Below are 21,398 nucleotides of genomic sequence, written 5' to 3' on the forward strand. Positions count from 1 at the left end.
AATTTGAAACTTATCGAATATAAATTTGTATAAGGTCATAATATAGTATGTTAAATATTATTTAGTATTTGTAACTTGCTTAAACATAAAACCTGTTTAATCTAAACATCAACTTGTTACAAAGGGGTTCACATTTTCTACATATGTTTTGAAAATATATACTGGAACTCTTTTATTAATACATGACCATTTAAATTTATAAAATATGTTTTAGGACGAGTCCATCATGCCCTCAATAACCACACTCAAGCAGTTGAATACTTGAAGCAAGGTCTTTCAATAGCAGAACAACTTGGTCGCCATGAGGATGAAGCTAAGATTTGCCATCGTCTGGGTTTGTCCTTGTGGGGTAAAGGTGACCTTGAAGAATGTCAGCTACAACTACACAGAGCAGCAGATTTGTTTGAGGGTATCCGTAGAGACGCACAACTCAACAGTGAATACAAAATGTCGCTATTTGATCTCCAAACAGCCTGTTACCAAGCTCTACAGGTTAGTACCGGGAAATTTTTGTTACTTTTGTAGCAACAGAAAATTGAGTGGTTTAAAATCAAAAAAATTATTCAGCACTTTGTTCAACAAATATGAAAAAAGCAAAATTTAACCTTTGAAGAAAATGGATTATAAAAGCAAATTGCATATATCATGTAATGTAAAAGTTTTGCCTAAATGCATTAGTTAAGTCATGCCAAAATTGTCAAAATTTGTAATTATATGAAAAGAAAACGTGTAAAGAAAAGATGTGTTCTATGTATTCCATATTGTAAAAATCACCCAGAAAAACATAAAAGGTGCAAAAACTTTTCTACATATACAGGCTTGTTACGAATGCCTACTGCTCAAATTCTATATTAGCTTGTATACAAAGGGGAGATAATTTATAATTTATAATTGAATTCACCATACTTCTGAGATAATAAGATTATGCAGTGTACCTTAAAAACTACAGAATTCTTAGGTTGTAAAATATCAGTACAAATATATTTGAAAAAAGATCACCTTATGTGCAAATTTTTACAGCTTCAGAAAACAACAGATTCAAGAAACACAGACTAGAGCAAAAGCACATTCAACAAACAACAACTAAAAGAATAGACACTTGAAAACAAACAAATATAATTTGAAAAATAAATTCTGATATTTTTTTTCAGAGAGTATTGGTTTCCTTGGGTAGACATGATGAAGCCTTAGCAATAGCAGAGAGAGCCTGTACCCGTGCATTTATTGACTACCTCCTTGAGCGACAGGCTGGAGCTGAGGGTCTGTACAGGGGTAATATAGATCCTCCACCTGTCACACCTGCTCAGCTTACCAGTATTGTAGGAAAACAACAGGCTCTGGTGATGTACTATTCCATTGCTGCAGGGTATCTGTACTGCTGGCTTGTCACACCCAGAAATGGTAAGTTTAAATTCTCATGATCGCGAGATAATTTTTTAATATTTCATGCATCGTTGTACTTTGGATGGATTTATTATACCCCCGCTTTAAAAAAGGGGGGGTATATTGTTTTACCTCTGTCTGTCCTTCCATCAGTCCATCCGTCAGTCCATCCGTCCGTCCCATAAATATTTTCGTTGCATTTTTCTCAGGAACTACTTGACAAGGATTTCTGAAATTTGGTTTCAGGGTTTATATAAGTAAGTTACACCGTGTGATGCGTTTTCAGATTCATCACTCAACAACTTCCTGTTTACCGAAAAACTTATATTATTTTACACATGATAGCCAAGTTAAAAATTTTTGTCACATTTTTCTCAGTAACTACTTGACAAGGATTTCTGAAATTTGGTTTCAGGGTTTTTATAAGTAAGTTACACCGTGTGATGCATTTTCAGTTTCATCACTCAACTACTTCCTGTTTACCGAACACTTGTATTATTTTACACAAGATAGCCAAGTTGAAAATTTTCGTCGCATTTTTCTCAGGAACTACTTGACAAGGATTTCTGAAAATTGGTTTCAGGGTTTATATTAGTCAGCTTTACCGTGTGATGCGTTTTCAGATTCATCACTCAACAACTTCCTGTTTACCGAAATATTACAGCGGGGGTATCATCAGTGAGCAGTAGCTCACAGTTTTACTTGTTTTCTTGGATTGAGGAAATATTTTTTTGTGGATACTTGATTATGTGGTTTTGGAAAATTCATGGTTTATTGATACTCACGAAATCTACGAAAACTAATACCCCTGGAATTCTAATGAATGGACAGTATTATCTTTTTTCTCATCGAAAAATGTTTTAATCTGAACCGTTTTTAAATATATGGAACAGCAACCTAGCATTTAGCGATCTCAAATTGACAATAAAGAAAAGTTATTATTGACAGCAACCTAACAAAGTCATAATGATGGCAACCTATGGTCTTCAGTAATAGTCAATTTGTCCACAGTTTATGTCAAGCTCTAAATCAAGCCTTATCTAGACAAGTTGTGAAAAGTTTTATAAAGATTAGCAAAAAATTGACACCAACAAAAAAATCCTTACTGGACAAAAATGACATTGGATATAAAAAAAAACATGGACCACTGAAAAAGAAATGACATTGAAAGCAGTTTGATTCAAAGTTGTAATATTTGTAAGAAAAGTGAAAAATATTTACTCAACTGTATTTTGCCACTTTCTGCAACTCTTTAATGAAAGTAGAATATTTCCATATAATTCAAGCATTAATGATACATGGAGATCCATTGATAATGAAGTAAGAGTTATAATGAATTACTTTTGTATTTTTTGTAGGTATTGTAAAGTTTCATGAAGTAAATATGACAGAATTAGAAGCAGATTATGACACCAGTGACACACTGAGTATGAAGAGTGTTAGTTTTGGTTCCAGTTCTCTCATTGACCAGTATGTTGGTCACGTCAGAGAATCTATGGGTGTGGAGAGCCACAATATTAAGTAAGTTGATAGTTTGGATCTTAAACAAGCAGCAATCTATCAATGCCCTCTCTGTACTGGATGATATCCAATCAACAATCAAGCAATCAAAGTCATCTCTAAATAAGAGCAACATCGCAGAATGTGATACAATCATTTAAAGTGTTAATATTAGTTTTAAATGATTTAAATATCAACTTCACAGTCTATTCAATTCACACATATTTGATTCTTATCAAGTTTTACAGGTTGTTTATAAGTTATTCATTTAAATTCTATTTACTTTGATGCAGATTCATAAAAAATATTATTCATTTAAAATTTATTTTCTTTGATGCAGATCCATAAAAAAGATCACTTTCACTGCAAAAATTGATGTAATCCCATGAGAATGAAAAAATAATTTCTAACCATAACTGTTCACTTATTATAATCTATTTTCTTTGAAATAGTATATTATATATGAATAGATTTTTTGTTTTTTGTAATTTATAGGGATATTTTTTCCCTATGTTTTTTATTATTAGGCTTATAATATATTATTTCATTATGTCACAAATCTGTACATGATTCATATGACAATAAAGTTCTTGATATAAACAGAGTCCCATAACAATGAAAGGGCTATTTCAAAAATATGCGATCATACATCACAAAACTTTTTTTCATCTCTTCTTTTTTTAAGTGCTAAAAAATGTATTAAAATATTTATAAATTTTTAAGTAATTTTTGAAAATTGTTTTTGGGTTCAAAATCTAGACTGTTTAAATAAAACCACATTTTTTTAACAGAGCATCCACAGGGAGTATTAATAGAACATTTAATGATGGAGACAGCGAATGTGACGATGTCTGGCAACAGCATTTAGAGGAACTTGGTGACAAGCTGAATGCCGAGAACGACAAGACAGGATTCCTCCGAATGGTTAATCGTAATCACAAACTGAACAGTAGTAACTATAGTCTCAGCAGTTTATTCAGTCTTTCAACATTAAATGGTGTCAATTCTAGTTTTCACAGCACACGGAAAAACAGTCTACGCATTTATAACAAATCCGGGCACAATTCAGGGGCCAAAACTCCTTTGAGTGTTTTGTATCATATTTTGATCGAGCCTATGGAAGAGGCTTTAGAAACAGCGAGTGAAGATTACGGAGCAGGAACAATCGATTTGGTCTTAGTGCTACAAGGGGAATTGTATTTAATTCCCTTCTCAATTTTGAAAAAGGACCAAAAATCAGAATGTCTGTTCGAACGATTTAATATTAGTATTATGTCTTCTGTGACGAACTTACAAAATGCTCAAAAACACGAAAAACAAGGACGACCAGTAATTGATTCATCTGGTGCTGTTGTCGTTGGTAATCCCAAATTGTCTCCCGGGTCTAGTCAACACTGGATTTTCAAAGACATTCCCGAAGCGGAATATGAAGCACGAGTAGTTGGAGAACTCCTGACAAGTCGGCCATTAATTGGTCCAGATGCTACGAAAGCAGCTATTTTACACCAAATAGAACAGGTTGAAGTGATTCATTTTTGTACACATATTTCATGGAAACTTTCATCAATTGTTTTAGCACCGAGTGAAAATATCCCTCCACAACACCGTTTCCCGTCAATTGACTCCGATGACAGTTCAAGTGATATCACAGGTTTCGATGGTCCGGCTATGTCTGAATATCTATTGACAGCTGCTGATATTCTGAACTTGAAACTTCATGCCAAACTTGTTGTGTTGAGTTCTGGTTACACTGACGATCGAGCCGGTAGAATTAATTCTGACGGTGTTGTTGGATTAACGAGAGCCCTGCTTTCTGCAGGTGCTAAGTGTGTTTTGTATTCACTATGGCCTGTGCCTGACGATGCATCGAAAATGTTAATGAGATCACTTTACACTGCCTTACAAGAAGGACAATCTGTCACTCACGCACTTCAGCATGCAATGAAAGCTGTTCAGTCGGCCAGACAGTATTCACATCCTGCTAACTGGGGAGGTTGGATATTAGTTGGACATGATATAAAGTTAAGCAGCAAGATAGCTTTGATGGGACATGCTATTTGTGAGATTTTACTTTCACCTGGTCAGTGTAGAGAGGCCATGAGGGTGTTATTGCACTTGGTAAGAAAATTTCTAATTCTTTATATATTTTTTAGATTTCTGTGGTTTGAATTTGTTATTTACAATCATCTTATGGCAGAAATATCTTTTAAGGCAAGACAAGTAACAGCGTTTTTGTTGAAAGAATTGCAGAATGAAAGTCTTCTACCATGATGTGATTTCTGCATTGATTTGTGTTTGCTTGCTTTACACAGCCCTTGTCCTGTATAAACTTTCAAATCAAATGTATTTGGTATGATTCGTATAAAGAATGATGTAAGGGGGATGTTGTATGGTACACTGGCTGGAATAAATGTTCTACTGAACATTGGTTGATACCAGTGCTGTTTTTTGGACATTTACTTCGAAATAAAAATATATGGCTCTAGATATTACCTTTTAAAGTATTTTTAATTATTTTTAATCAAACTTGTTTTAACAATGATGACAATAAAAAACCAATTTTCAATTTACAGTAGATAACATTCACTTCATTGGTCTCTGGTGGATAGTTGTCTCATTGGCAATCATACCACATCTCCTTATCTGTATACTACTAAATTTTATTATATAAACATGTATTGAGCACACATGTAAAGAAATCTGTATAATATACATTTGTTTTTATGTTTACAGATTGAGAAGTCATTGATGAGAATTCACCAAGGCATTAAAAACTCCATGTATACAACCTACACCTCAATAGAGAACAAGGTTGGAGGTATAGCAGGATGGAAGGATTTGTTGAAGGCTGTAGGATTTCGGTTTGAGGCTGGACAGAATGACCTACCTCCAGCAGTGTTCTTTCCTCAGAGTGACCCAGGAGACAGGCTCACCCAGGCCAGCTCTAATTTACAGGCACTTCTTGGTAAGGGGAATGTTACTTGACTGAAAAAAAGTCGTGTTGGTGTTAGTGTTAGGAAGAAAGGGATTTGAGAAATCTGTTTAGAAGTCAAATTTATTGTTTAGTGTATTGAGGATTCAAAGAATTTCAAAACAACATACAAGTAGAAAATGTTATTGTAAAAATTTATTGTTTTGAACTTCAAGTATATTAGAACATCAGACAATTTCTTACAGAGAGACTTTTATAAAAAGAAAAGAAAATTTATAAATATGTCTGCTCATTGAAAGGAAATACATTTGGATGCACTGTATTTATAAAAAGAATAGATGGTAATGTGATGGGACACAACATTCTATGATATTTTGATCTCATAGATATGCTAGATTATTTCTATTGATACAGGCTTAAATTCACATCTCATTTTAAGAATTTTATTAAAAGATGAATATTTGTCTTATTTTAGGATTGCCACCAAGTTGTCTGTCAGCTCTGTCCAAGTTTTTACCAAACTATGATGCTGGAGAGGCAAATATCAGAGTGGTATGTTTAATTAGTTATACATGTTATTTGCAAAGATATTGAATTTTTTTATTGAATCTTTGAAAATTGAATTAGCAAATGATTTATAGCAAGTTTGGCTATCTGTCGCAAATTGCATTGCAAACAGAATGAATTTTCTCACCAACATGTTTGAATATCTGAAGATAAAATATTGGAAATTCATTGCCATATTGGTATTATTTTTCTTTCATGTTTTGACGCATTTAGGCGTTTTATATATTCTGAATATATTTGGTCACATAGTGACTCTTAAACTTTTGCATTTATTGTATTAAATTAAGAAAAATTGTTTTGTTATGTCTTTCTGCACTTGGGTGTTTTCCATAAATCATGACTTTGTTATTTATTGTAAATGAACATTTTTGTATTGACTTGAGATAAGGTATGTACCATCTTGTTCCAGATGAGAGATATACTCAGCAAAATGGCGGCTAGAGAAGTCAACGTGGACGTACAGCTGAATGTTCAACTATGGAGAGTACCTGGTTGTCATGAATTCTTTGCTTCACTAGGTAAGGGAGATAACTGTGTTTTTTCTATAAATATTTTTTTTCCATTTGAGCAGAAAATATCATAAATTTGCTGAGTTTTGAAATGCAAATTTAATTAAATAGCAAATTTGATTTGTAACTTCATAACATAACACACGCATTGGTACCTGTTTAAAAAAGTTCATAAGAAAAATCACAAATTGATAGATAAAAAAATTACATGGAAATTATTTATATTTTTATATTCTTTGTATTGTAGGTTTAGATTTGGTAGAAGTGGGAAGAGATGATGTTACTCTAAGACTTGGTAAACAGGCAGTCAGACGTCAGCTACAATTTGCCCTTCAATCACTGGTGGCAGTCTTTGGTAAGAAACCTTTCTTCTGCAAAATTGAAATTTCAACAGAAAAATCAAGAAACATGAAAAATTTTAATTTCATAAGAATGAAAGTTTTACCAAGTTATGCAGTTTTATTAATATTTAGGTCTTAACAGGTTTATTGTAAATATGTGTTTCTCACCTTTTTTTATGATGAATTTTGATGAATTTTAAATTTCTATTTTTATCATTAGAATTAAGAAAAATACATGAACTTAATTTCAAGGAAATGTCCATATAATCAGGTAAAAAGAAAGTTTTCCCAATGATTTAAAGGAAATGTAAATTTTCATATTTTATTTATTAATCTATTTTTGAATTTTTAACAGACACACAAGAAGCTCCCAGATCATTAACTATGGACAGTTCTAGTAGTTTAGAAAGTTTATCCTCATCACACAGTGGTTCCACATCCACTTCCAACTTCTCAAAAGGAAGCACACCACCCATATCACCTCGGTGTGGTAAGAAGAAGTCACTGTTTAATCCTGCAGAAATGGAGAAGATGAGAATGATGACAAAGATGCAGCTTATGAACCAGGTAAGTTGTTACCATGGAGATGAAAGGCCTAATCTTTACCCTTTGAACTTTATTGCGAATTACACTGCTGCTCCCTTGTTTTATTCACATTATTATTTAGTTACAAGTTGGAAGCAGAAGATTTTTTTTTTAACAAATCAGGTTATTACTGTTTCACTGATGCTTTGATTCAGTAAAATATGACAACTTTATATTATTTAACCTGTAGGGTCATATATTTTCATTATGACATGAATTGAGGTTCTGCAAACAATTAGGAATGCTTGGTATTTACCAAAGGCTACATAAATGTTTAGTGCCATGTTGAAATTTCTATGCATGTATTTTTCGAAAAAATGTGTAAACAGATCAGAAAAAAAACAGAAGCTACAAAGAATACCTTTTAATTTAAGCTAAAAAAAACAAAACAAGATAGAATTCATGAATTGATGTCAAAAAAAAATATTCCAAAAATAAAAACCCAAAAATATACTAAATTCTGAGTTTTACATCATTGACAGTTGTTCTATTATGTGATACATGTAATTTATAATTATAAAAACATTGCAGAAATTTAGAATTTTAGCAAATATTTTTTATTTTGTTAATTTTAGGGAGGATTGTCTGGGAGAAAAGTTTCGTCCAAAAGTTCAAAGTCAGGACCAGTAGATCCATCACTCAACCTGTCACATCAAAACAAGATCAAAAATATGTATCCTCCTTCAAATGCCACAGTAGCTTTACATTCCGATATTGATGAAATGCAGGAGATCGTCAGTGAAAATAGTGAAAGTGAATTCGACAGTCGCAGAAGTGAGGGGACAGGAAGTTGGAATGATTTTCGCATGCAAGTTTCGTCAAATAATTCCGAAAGTGATGGAAGTACTATTCCGGAAGGTCGTCATTCTTCTGAATCAGAACCTTTAAAAACAATTGAAGAAAATGTTGATGATACAAAAGTAGAAATTTGTGAAGAATTTGAAGAATATACATTTAGTCGGCAAGCGAGTGAAATGAGTGCCGATGGTGATCACTATCATCATGAATTTGATAGAGAGGATAGTAATCGGCAGTCAAACATGTCTGCCGCAAGTAGTGATGTAGAAAGAGCATACTTTGAAAATCAAAACATGAATCGAAATTCTTATTCTGACAGCAGTCAGGCAGATGATGCCTTTCATAGAGACGATCTCAAAAGGCAGTCGGATATGTCTGATACCAGTGGAATTAGTGACAATTTCATTACATCGAAAAGTTTGACGCTGACATTACCATCTGAATTGGTTACGGAAAGTGGACAATTATCGAGTGAGTCTGGAATTCATTCAGAGGTGACCTCTAATCAAAGTGACGCAAGTCAACAAAGCATGGATGTTTCACAATTTCCTTTAAATCCATCGGAAATTGCGTTGCGTGTGTTAGCAGACGTTGGTCCAGAACATGCTGCTTTGGAGGAGGTACAATCTCAAAGTATTGCAGCATCTCAAAATGAATCTTTTCAACAAAGAAAACAGTTTTTCAAATCTTTGTCTTCAGGAGGGAATACATCCAATTTTAAAGCAGTTCAGCAGTTAATGTCAGGTGGTTCTGTAACAAATACTCAAAACTCTTCGGAAAAAATAAAACCACCTGTTCCTCAAAGAGGGGTAAAAATGCCTCCTCCTATACCTGCTAAACCGAAACCGTCACAAAATCTATCAGAAAATTTTCAAAAATTGAAATTATCCAATCAGAATTCAGGGAATAATTCAGTGCAAACAACTAAAACATTATCAGAACAAGAAAAGTCAGAATCTTATGATTTTGAAGATGATTTATCATATACAATTACTACTTCCTCAAATCGCAAAGGTGTCAAAATATTGAAATCTGGAGATTCAAATTCAACTTTTAGTTCATTTAAACCTCCACAAAAAGGAAATTTTCTCTTGAATAGTAGTCGTCCAGAAAGTAGTGCTAGTATAAGTAGTGTTTACTCCACAGGATCCTCCGTCCAAACAGTGATTCATCGCTCACATAAAGGAATGTCACCAAATATAGCAGCAAATATTCATTCTCCAGAACAGTTTACAAATGGACGTCGGCAAAGCCCAGCTACATCAGGTTCTGATAATGATATAAGAATCAGAACAGGGCTTGCACATAGCTCTTGGTACAATGTGGACAGTGACAGTTCCCAGAATGCATTATTCGAAAAAAGATGTTCTAATAGTTCGTTAAGTAGTACTTCCTCTTTCTCTGATGTCAATAATCAGAGGAAAACAAAATCTATTTTAAACGGTTCACCAAACAATCCTCGACCAAGGGGTAAAAAACCAAGAAAACGGGTCAGTTTTTCAGACTCTGAACCAAGTGATTTAGATTCCTCTAATCATAGTCGGTCATTGCATGATATTAGTCCAGTAGATGGTTACATTAGTCCCTTAAGTAGGAGTAGGAATATTTATCAGGGATTTCACAGTCGAACGCCATCACCTTATGCCAACAAAACAGTGCCAAAACAAAATCAAAATTCCGCTGGAAATGATTCTGTGAAATGGGAACCAGTTATCAATGGTGGTGTGCCAAATCCTCTTTTAATTAATGGAACAATAACACAGGAACAGGTTTTAAATGGAAGTGTTCCAAATTTGACAGGAAATAGTGCTGATAATTCTAATTTTAGAGCCAGTACTGGGACTATTCCAAATTATAGCAATACAAATGGAAATATGCCAAATTATTTTCCTAACAGCAATGGAAACTTGACTAGCTCTAGTGGAACGACTTTTATCAAACAGGGAACAAGTTTTTCTTCGCAGACAATAGGAAACGGTAGAAATTTATCAACTTTTGGACAAAGTGCATTTAATCATATGTCTTCTCAGCCTCAAAGTAATTTGCAGTCATCAAACAACATGAACAATGGCTCCATTCCAAATTTCAATGGTACAACATTCAACAAACGGCCGAACAATTTAACATCACAATCATCTAACCATATACAAATGCTTTACTCTGGACAGCAGAGACCTCAGTCGAGTAGGCCACAGCAAGTGCTACAATCTTCAAAATGTTAATGTGATATTTTAATTTTTACAGTAAATGTACTTCTCACACTCTTTATCTTTACCATTTTTCAGCTTTACTGTGTCAAAGTTTAATTATACAGGATGAAACGTTATGCATATATAATTTTTGAATAGAGTAAATGAATTATTGAAAGTTAAAGCTAGCCCTTGCCCCTTTTTTGTAATTTGACAGACTGAAAATCCCCCAGAAGCAAAATATTACATTACATATATTCTCATATTTTCATAAATCTAGTTAAAAATAATTTGATAAATTTTGTTTACTTATTTCAAGTGGTTAACTCCCATAATCTTAATAATTTTTTCCCATAAAAGATGATTTTTTGTTGTGGGGGAGGAGGATGATACTTTTGTGATCAGAAAATAACTTATATTTATTATGTTTTATGAATAGATATAACCTTAATATAAGCAATAAGTTACTATCAATGTTAATAGCAGACAAATTGTGCAATTTCAAAAAAAGTATTTCTTTCTTCATCTAATTTACATGAAGAGAGAAAAAAAAATTAATTATCTATATTAGATTTTCATTACATTTCATCTAGACTACTTGAATATAGAATTTCAAATCTAACAGGTCATTTTTTCATGGAGTTAACAGGACTAATTAATTTATGGTGAAAGAGATATTTTTTAAAACCTTAGATGCCTAATGTTGAATTGAGAAGAAATCAAGTTTATAATTTTCTGTATTTCGCTGAAGATTAAAAATCTAAAGGGATAATTTTTGATTCCTAAATAAAAAAAATACATGTAGGACATATTTAATCTTTACTCATGTGGGCTTGGGTTTTGTAGTCTTATTTTTAATTTAAGATCTTTACATACAGTATTTCGTAGAACAGTAATATGTTATAGATTTGTGCTAATAAAAACCATTTTACAAATATTAACATACTTATGTCACAAAATAATGGTTTGGAAAATTTTGTCATCTAACATATTTAATAACAACACACTTATTATGTGATAAGGAACAGTTGTGTGAGTAATTGCATCAAGATAGAAAGTTTGTAACAGTAAATCACATATTTTATGTTCACAAATTTTTAAAAACATTTTAATCAAGTCAAGAATTACTTTTATTATATACATATAGAACATATATATAATGAGTTCTGGAAGATCTGTCTCTTTAAATATACAGGTTTTTGAACAATTGAATCTCATATAAATATACATTTGTGCATTTAGAATATTTCAAATACATTCCATTTACTATATTAATGTTTAGTTCTGCCATTCCAAAAATAATCAAAACAATGGTGTACATTCATGACATTTTCGGTAGCATTTATTTATCATTTTGTATATATGATTATTTGTTTATGATATGTACATAATATTGTATAAATTTCATTGTATATAAAATATCATTTTCATCTTATCTGACATATCAAAAGAAATAATTTATATTCTTGCCTTTAATCAAGAGGCAAAATAAAATATGAAAAATCCTTATTCCTTGTTATTGTTGATTGAATTTGAGAAGAAATGAAGGGCTGAGGAAGATACAGAGAGTTTAAAATACTGTAGAAAGTTTATCAGATTTAAGGTTAACATTATATAAATAACACATAGCTGAGAGGGTGATAGAGCAGATTGTTACCCCGAGAAAACATTGTCAACTGAGGCGAATCCAAGGTTGACAATGTCTTTTCGAGGGGTAACTATCTGCTCTTTCACCCTCTCAGATATGTGTTATTTAATTTATTATACTGAATGTTCTGTTATTACTGTCGATTAAATTTCAAATTCAAAGTAATAAACTATGACGTCTTGTACATAACAACCATCCGTATTTGATAAAGCGCACACTTGATCAAGCGTCTCCTTGAAGGGTTATAGAGTAAATTAACACCCTCGTATAAGCCAATCAAAATGTTGCATTTTTACGTGAAGTATAATAATATATAAATAACACATAGCTGAGAGGGTGATAGAGCAGATTATTACCCCGAGAAAACATTGTCAACTGAGGCGAAGCCAAGGTTGACAATGTCTTTTCGAGGGGTAACAATCTGCTCTATCACCCTCTCAGCTATGTGTTATTTAATTTATTATACTGAATGTTCTGTTATTACTGTCGATTAAATTTCAAATTCAAAGTAATAAACTATGACGTCTTGTACATAACAATAATAATGATAATAACAATGTAATAGAGTAAATTAACACCCTCGTATAAGCCAATCAAAATCTTGCATTTTGACGTGAAGTATAATAAAACATATTATTACATTGGTTGCAATGAATTACATTGATTTCCCAGTGAAATAAAAACCGATAATTTCACATGTGAAATAAACGTAGTTCCTTACATTTTCTACTTTAATTTCATAAAAAAGCCATTTGCTAATGTAATAAAAAGAATAACTAATCAAAGAATTCAAATATCGAAAAATATTCAACTCGTGACCGAACAACACTGATAATTAACTCATGCGCTACGCGCATTCGTGAATTAATGTGTTGTTATCAATTTAATTTATTATACTGAATGTTCTGTTATTACTGTCGATTAAATTTCAAATTCAAAGTAATAAACTATGACGTCTTGTACATAACAATAATAATGATAATAACAATGTAATAGAGTAAATTAACACCCTCGTATAAGCCAATCAAAATCTTGCATTTTGACGTGAAGTATAATAAAACATATTATTACATTGGTTGCAATGAATTACATTGATTTCCCAGTGAAATAAAAACCGATAATTTCACATGTGAAATAAACGTAGTTCCTTACATTTTCTACTTTAATTTCATAAAAAAGCCATTTGCCAACGTAATAAAAAGAATAACTAATCAAAGAATTCAAATATCGAAAAATATTCAACTCGTGACCGAACAACACTGATAATTAACTCATGCGCTACGCGCATTCGTGAATTAATGTGTTGTTCGATCACGAGTTGAATATTTTTCTCTATTTGAATTCTTCGATTAGTTATTCTATAATTATTCTGGAGTCATTAACATTTGTGGACACACATTTTCGTGGATTTCACAGTTTAGGCAACCAAAAATTAAATTAATACTTGAGGAAATACAAAAATCTTCTTATTTGAAAGGAGTAAATTATGAAACCATGACATAACGTACCCTCAAAATAGCTTTTTTTTTTCTCTCAACAACAAAAATTGACACAAATGAAAATTGAAATGAATCAACAGATTGTCCTCTTGATCATTCATTCTCACAATGAATTAAAGACATTTCTTTTGTCTATACAGTACACTTTAGTGATTCATTAAAATATCCCTCTTGCTGGCAATATGTTAATCACTGTTAAACTAGGTAACTGCTTAGCCACCAGTAATGAAGTAAATGAACTATGCAAAAAAAAAGTTATTGAACACTTGGTGCATAACTTTACTTTTACTTTTTCTGTTGGACTGGTATACTTCATAAATAATGTTATCCACCAATAACAGTCTCATTGTCAATCATATCACATAATTTTAACACAACAGTAGGATCAACAGAGGAAAGCTCCATAGCTAACTCATGTATGCCTGGATTGATTTTCTCACTTACATTATTGTTTTGGACTGATAAAAGGAAACTCCCTTTCTATTTTTTTTTAATTTTCTGGTTTTTGATTTTCTCACTTTACATTATTGTTTTGAATTGATAAAAGGAAACTCCCTTTCTATTTTTTTCAATTTTCTGGTTTTTTATTTTCTCACAACTTTACATTATCGTTTTGGATTGATAAAAGGAAACTCACTTTCTATTTTTCAATTTTCTGGTTTTTGATTTTCTCACTTACATTATCGTTTTGGATTGATAAAAGGAAACTCGCTTTCTATTTTTCAATTTTCTGGTTTTTGATTTTCTCACTTACATTATCGTTTTGGATTGATAAAAGGAAACCCGCTTTCTATTTTTTCAATTTTCTGGTGTGTTGTTGAAGAGTTACATTTTTGTCTCGCCTGTGACGAAAGTTGCAGTAAGCGAGACATAGGTATTACTATCCAGCGGCGGAGGCATAAAATATTTGTATAAAGCTTTATATTTCAGAAGGTAGAAGACCTGGATGCTTCATATCTTGTATGCAGATTGTCCTTGACCTCATTTTCATGGTTCAGCAACTGCTTGAAAATTTTTTTTAGTTTTTTTGTCATGTGAATTTCTCACATATTATGAGTACCGGTAATATGATAACTATATTTGGTATATGGGTTCCTTGCAACATCTACATGTCTGTCAGACAGAGTTCACCTGACCTCAACCTCATTTCATGGATCAGTGATCAAGGTTAAAGTTACATGATTAGGTCCATTTCTCAAATAATATAAGCAATATAGTGTATGGAATAATTGTAATAGGTGCATGTCAGTCTGGCAGGTTTCATCTAACCTTGACCTCATTTTCATGGTTCAATGGCCAATGTTACTTTTTGTGTTTTTGTCTGTTTTTCAAGTGCTATAAGCAAAAGGTCAACTATATTTGGTGTATGGAATGATTGTAAGGTGAACATGTCTGTCTGGCAGGTATCATCTGACCTGGACCTTATTTTCATGGTTCATTGGTCAATGTTAAGTTTTTGTGTTTTTGTCTGTTTTTCAAGTACTATAAGCAATAGGTCAATTATATTTGGTGTATGGAATAATTGTAATAGGTGCATGTCAGTCTGGCAGGTTTCATCTAACCTTGACCTCATTTTCATGGTTCAATGGTCAATGTTACTTTTTGTGTTTTTGTCTGTTTTTCATGTGCTATAAGCAAAAGGTCAACTATATTTGGTGTATGGAATGATTGTAAGGTGTACATGTCTGTCTGGCAGGTATCATCTGACCTTGACCTTATTTTCATGGTTCATTGGTTAATGTTAAGTTTTTGTGTTTTTGTCTGTTTTTCAAGTACTATAAGCAATAGTTCAACTATATTTGTGTATGAAATGATTGTAAGGTGTACATGACTGCCTGAAACTTGACCTCATTTTGATGGTTCAAAGGTTAATGTTAAGTTTTTGTGTTTTGGTCTGTTTTTCAAATATTAATAGCAATAGGTCAGCTATATTTGGTGTATGGAATAATTGTAAGGTGCACATGTCTGTCTGGCAGGTATAATCTGACCTTGACCTCATTTTCATGGTTCATTGGTCAATAAAAAGTTTTTGTGTTTTGGTCTGTTTTTCAATTAGCATACGCAATATTTCAACTATATTTGTTGTATAAAAAAATTGTAAGTTGTATACGTCTGTCTGACACGATTTATCTGACCTTTACCTCATTGTCATAGATCTATAAAAATATAAAGTTTCTGTAATGCTTTTAGTAAAACCTTTATCTTTAAGATTTTTAACATAAAATCAATGGTCAGTAAAGCAGGCGAGACATTTTCAGCGTGTGCACTCTTGTTTAATTGTAAGATTTGAGTAACCTTTTCACATGTACCATAACTTGAGTTTGCTTGGATTGATTTTCTGGAAACTTTAGATAGTTGGTGAGTGTAAACTTGCTTTTGATTTTGAAAACTTTCTGGTTTGTCATTTTAGAGTTCTTGACTTTTAACAGTCATATTCGCTGCAGTATCCATACATCTAAGGGTATCTTCCTGCATGTAATGTTCTACAGAGCCATTTTATTTGCTTCTGATCAAATGCAAAAGAAAGGATTGATAGGTATTGATTACTGTACATTCAGTAATTATTGCGAGGTTTATATTAATGCGAATAATGGGGTTCCTTGAGTATCGCAATACTAACTCGCATTCTTGTACATATATAGAATGTATGTATGTAGCTTTTCCTAAATTTGCAATAATTAAACTCACATTTTGATCATGCTTCGAAAATTGCATTAACAGATGCACGCAATAATTTCTGAATTTACAGTATTTAGTGAGCAATCGTTCAACCATCTATTCAGGATCAGCACTTTGAATGATTTGAACGTGACAGAGGACTATAGTGGTTTCTAAAAGATCTAAGACCGCGGAAAACCTGTTGCTAGTATGTTGACACACAGACACATTGTATCAGTCAAACAATCATGATGGTGACAGTAAAATGTATGTAGTGTTGATTTTAGTCGTTCATTCTCATGACTCTGTTGGACCAGTTTTTGTGTAAGGAAAACACCCATGTTAACGTAGTAACGTATTAACTGAGATATATAAACTCCATACGCCGTAGTAGAGAGTATGTTCTGCTAAGAATGAAAAGTTGAAACCCTCATATTTGTTATAGATACTAGTTCGAAATAATAGTCCATCAAACTCAACAAATATTTTGTGGATTCAAAAGTCCAACATTTTGATGATATCATCTTCCGTGTTTCTGTTGTGGGAATCAGTATGGTTCTGAACACAGTAAATTCTTTCATGACCCAAAACAAGGAATTTGTATCTATGTATCCCATTTTTGAAGATTAAGCGGCTCTGCTTAATGAGACAATGTAGTCGATATTTCAATTGAGCATTAGGGAATAGTAGTGTAAACCATAGAAAATTTAATGTTTTGATATTACTGCAGCATCTAAGTGCAAGACAGACATGCTGAGCCAAAAAAAACCTTGTTTAATTAAAGGAAGTCCACCTTAATTATATGTATCGCCTGATATAATCCAAACACATTCTTATTTTAAGAGAGCTATTTCCCCTCACTCTTAACATGCTGCATGGTTAGCTGCAGCAGCAAATACCTGTTTTAAAGTAATTTGTTTTACCTAGATAGGAATTATACAAATTGACCTCTTTTACATGAGGCAAGCATATAACCATAAATGTATTGATGCCATTCATATCATAAGGAAGACGGGCCCTTGTAACTGAATTTTGATGTTAGTAGGTGTTTTTGATTTCAGTCAGAGGCACGAAGTGCATGAACCCCCTTTTTTATTTTCCCTTTTGGGAGAGTTTTTTTTTTTTTTGGAAATATTTTTGTTTGTTTGCTACGACGCCACAATCGTTGGAACTCAAAATGAATGAAGACAATGGAAGTAAGTATGTCTCACTATATAGGACTTTATTGTCACAGAAGGTATACATGTTTTCATTTTTTGTGACGACAAGCAACTCTTTTCTTTTAAAACAGTAATGAACTGCCGTAGCGATTTTCTATTTCGTTTTTGATCTCATTGGTTTTTTTTTTTAATAAAGGGACGAAGTCCCCTATTACGGTAGAAAAATCAATAAAAAAAAAAAAAAAAAAAGAAAATCGGGAAAATTTCCCGAAATTTTCATTGTACTAATGAACTCAAAATCGTTAACTTTTTTATTTTCAGACTTTTTTATTTTCCCGCATTTGCGCAGAAATCTACTTCCTTTTTCCGGTCTCGTTTGCATGAGTCTTTGAGTAAAATATATATTTATCAGTCTAGTAAAATATAGGAAGAAACGCAATACCAATTCCATTTTTAATAATTCCTTGAATGGCTTGATATGAAAAAACGTTACCTGATAGCGTTTCTTTGTTAACATTGAATATGACGTCATAACATAAATAACGTCACAACTAAAATTCCGAACAACAGAACCGAAATCGGAAACGTAAGGGTATTTCCGTTTCTTTTTGAACAGATTTTGAAGTTAAAATATGTTTGAATTAAAAAAAAATAATTCATACAGACTTCGTCCCCTTTCACAGGTAACGCCTGCCTCATATTAAGGTGACGAAGTCCCCTATTACGGTAGAAAAATCAATAAAATTAAAAAAAAAAAAAAAAAAAAAAAATCGGGAAAAATTCCCGAAATTTTCATTCTACTAATGAACTCAAAATCGTTAACTTTTTTATTTTCAGACTTTTTTGTTTTCCCGCATTTGCGCAGAAATCTACTTCCTTTTTCCGGTCTCGTTTGCATGAGTCTTTGAGTAAAATATAGATTTATCAGTCTAGTAAAATATAGGAAGGAACGCAATACCAATTTCATTTTTAATAATTCCTTGAATGGCTTGATATGAAAAAACGTTACCTGATGATAGCGTTTCTTTGTTTACATTGAATATGACGTCATAACATAAATAACGTCACAACTAAAATCCCTAACAACAGAACCGAAATCGGAAACGTTATGGTATTTCCGTTTCTTTTTTAACAGATTTTGAAGTTAAAATTTGTTTGAATTAAAAGAATAATTCATACAGACTTCGTCCCCTTTCACAGGTAATGCCTGTCTCATATTATGCTTACACACATTATTTGACAAGCTTTTTCATGCAAAAACTATATTTCAACTACCCGATATAATTTTATTTGTATGTTTTGCAAGTCAGTTCTGTTGTAAGTCTGATATGTATGCTTATTAAGTGTTTGCTACTGCATCCCTATTGTCACGTTAGCCAATTACAGTAGACAAATCAATAAAAAACAATAAACAAAAAAATTCAATCTACTAATGAACTCAAAATCGTTAACTTTTTTTATTTTCCCGCATTTGCGCAGAAATCTTTTCCGGTATCGTTTATCTCGGGATTTGAGTAAAATATTATGGGAACGTGCCTTATAACATTAAGCAATTCAATAAAACTATAAATCAATATAAAAATCAACATACTGATGAAATCATAGCGTTTCTTTGTTTACATTGAAAATGACATCACAACTAAAATCCCTAACAACCGGACCAACATCGGAAACGTTTCCGTATTTCCGTTTCTTTTTTAACAGATTCTGAAGTTAAAATATAATTGAATGATTTAAAAAATAATGTATACAGACTTCGTCCCCTTTCACAGGTAACGCCTGCCTCATATTAAAAATAAAGAGATGTGGTATGATTGCCAGCGAGACAACTATCCGCCAAAGTTCATATGAAATGGATGTAAGCAATTATAGGCAACCGTACATATATGTCTGTTTGGGTTTCTCACCTAATTTTGTCAACATAACGGACCTGTAAAAAACTGTCAAACAAGTAGGAGGTTTAGCCAGCTATAAAACCAGGTTTCTTCGGAAAATGCCTGTTACAATTCAGAAATATGACAGTTTTATTTTCCATTCGTTCCGTTGGTTGATAGAGACGAACGTTGGAATATGTAAGGTTAAATGGGCATCCCTCTTTTTGAATTTACCTTGGAATTCCGTATTTTTTGTTAATATTTTTTTCTGTAAGTCAACATTAGTTTTTTGGTATGAAATTCCCATATCTTATTGCCACTAAAATTATAGCTAATACTTTGGTACGCCAGCACCGCGTTTTGTCTACATACGACTCCAAACTCCGAAACAGTGGTTACGTCTTCCTTGCTACATTACGTTGAAAGAGACCCGAGAGATGCGAAGTGCTGGTTGCAGTTGCAGTGGTGATAGTTTAGCGAAGCAACGTCACCGCTGTTTCGGATTTTGCATACGACTCATCAGTGGGCTCGAGTTCGAACAGTTTTAATGCCAAAGTCAAAACTATTCTATCGTGTAACGATTAATTTTAAATGATTGCATGTGAGAGTCCAAGATGTGTCAAAAAAAAAAGATATATGGAACAAATTGAGAATACTTGGAAGAAACAAGGCAAATAATAATGAAAAGAAATACAGATTACAATGCGACCTCATAAACATTGGGAGTAATTTCAGAAAACAAACGTTTAACCAAAATAGCATATCATATACTTTAAAAAAAACCCACTCAAAACGAACTTCTCTCTTAAAGGATATTGTATCAAACAAAACTTATCCAGGAGTAATGATCAAATACCTTTCGAACGGACATCATGAATTCAACTAGGAAAACTGAGATTGACATCAGGCGTAACGAATGGCTGGTATTTGACATACCGCTTTTATTCAATTCCCTCTGAGTCGGTGTTAGACATGCAGAATTAGCAACTAAGAATGTCTTGAATGCTTTCGATGTACCTAATAAACTAGAAATGATAAACTTTTGAAAATGTATGCAATTATTTTTTTCTAATTCGTAAATAAGGTAAACGATTTGTTAGCTTTCTAAAACGAGGTACAAAAAATGGTTTACGGAAGATGTCAATTGACCAATATGTGCCACCGTTTACCGCTTGTCAGCACTAAAAATCTCTTTACATTTAATGTTTCTTACAATTTCTCATAATTCAGTTTGATGTTTCCGATTTTCTGACAAATGTTCAACTTGCCTTTTCTGAAACAGAAAAATAAAATTTGCCCGGAGTATTTTTTTTTTATAAATTTCTATTTGAGAACTTTAAATAAAGACTCATTAAAAAAAATGTATTCACCATTTCGACAAATGACATTGTGTGTATATATACATATACACTCAATAATTTAAGAGTAAAAGTTGATAACAAACTAGGTCCATGTTTCAACTCTTATATTGGGGTTAGACAAGGGGATGTTTTAAGCCTTGCCCTTTTTAATCTATTCATAAATGATCTACCTAACTGTTTACTAAATTGTCCTGATAGTGTAAAACTCAGCGCTAGTCGCATTGACTGTCTTATGTATGCAGATGATGTCATTGTATTTTCTGATTCTGCTGATGGACTTAAAAAGCGCTTGAAGGCATTGGAATCAAACTGTGATACCTGGTGCCTAAATGTTAACTTAAAAAAAACTAAAGTTTTAATTTTTAATAAAAGTGGACGCCACATAAACGAACCA

General features: G+C 32.4%; 1 protein-coding gene across 2 annotated transcripts in view; it reads left to right on the forward strand.

Annotated features, from left to right (window-relative positions):
• The window catches only part of LOC127711628 (tetratricopeptide repeat protein 28-like), a 111,488-nt gene extending 99,368 nt beyond the window's left edge, over positions 1–12,120 (forward strand). For both annotated transcript variants that reach the window (XM_052217734.1, XM_052217735.1), the window contains 10 exons: positions 215–492; positions 1,152–1,401; positions 2,742–2,904; positions 3,675–5,001; positions 5,617–5,848; positions 6,291–6,367; positions 6,792–6,900; positions 7,139–7,246; positions 7,588–7,799; positions 8,393–12,120. In XM_052217734.1, the coding sequence (XP_052073694.1) occupies positions 215–492; positions 1,152–1,401; positions 2,742–2,904; positions 3,675–5,001; positions 5,617–5,848; positions 6,291–6,367; positions 6,792–6,900; positions 7,139–7,246; positions 7,588–7,799; positions 8,393–10,837 (5,201 nt within the window). In that variant the 3' untranslated portion in view covers positions 10,838–12,120. The remainder of the gene's footprint in view (positions 1–214; positions 493–1,151; positions 1,402–2,741; positions 2,905–3,674; positions 5,002–5,616; positions 5,849–6,290; positions 6,368–6,791; positions 6,901–7,138; positions 7,247–7,587; positions 7,800–8,392) is intronic.
• Positions 12,121–21,398: the final 9,278 nt, after the last annotated feature.

Source organism: Mytilus californianus, unplaced genomic scaffold (assembly GCF_021869535.1).
Source record: "Mytilus californianus isolate M0D057914Y unplaced genomic scaffold, xbMytCali1.0.p SCAF_8, whole genome shotgun sequence".
NCBI classification, from domain to species: Eukaryota; Metazoa; Mollusca; class Bivalvia; order Mytilida; family Mytilidae; genus Mytilus; species Mytilus californianus.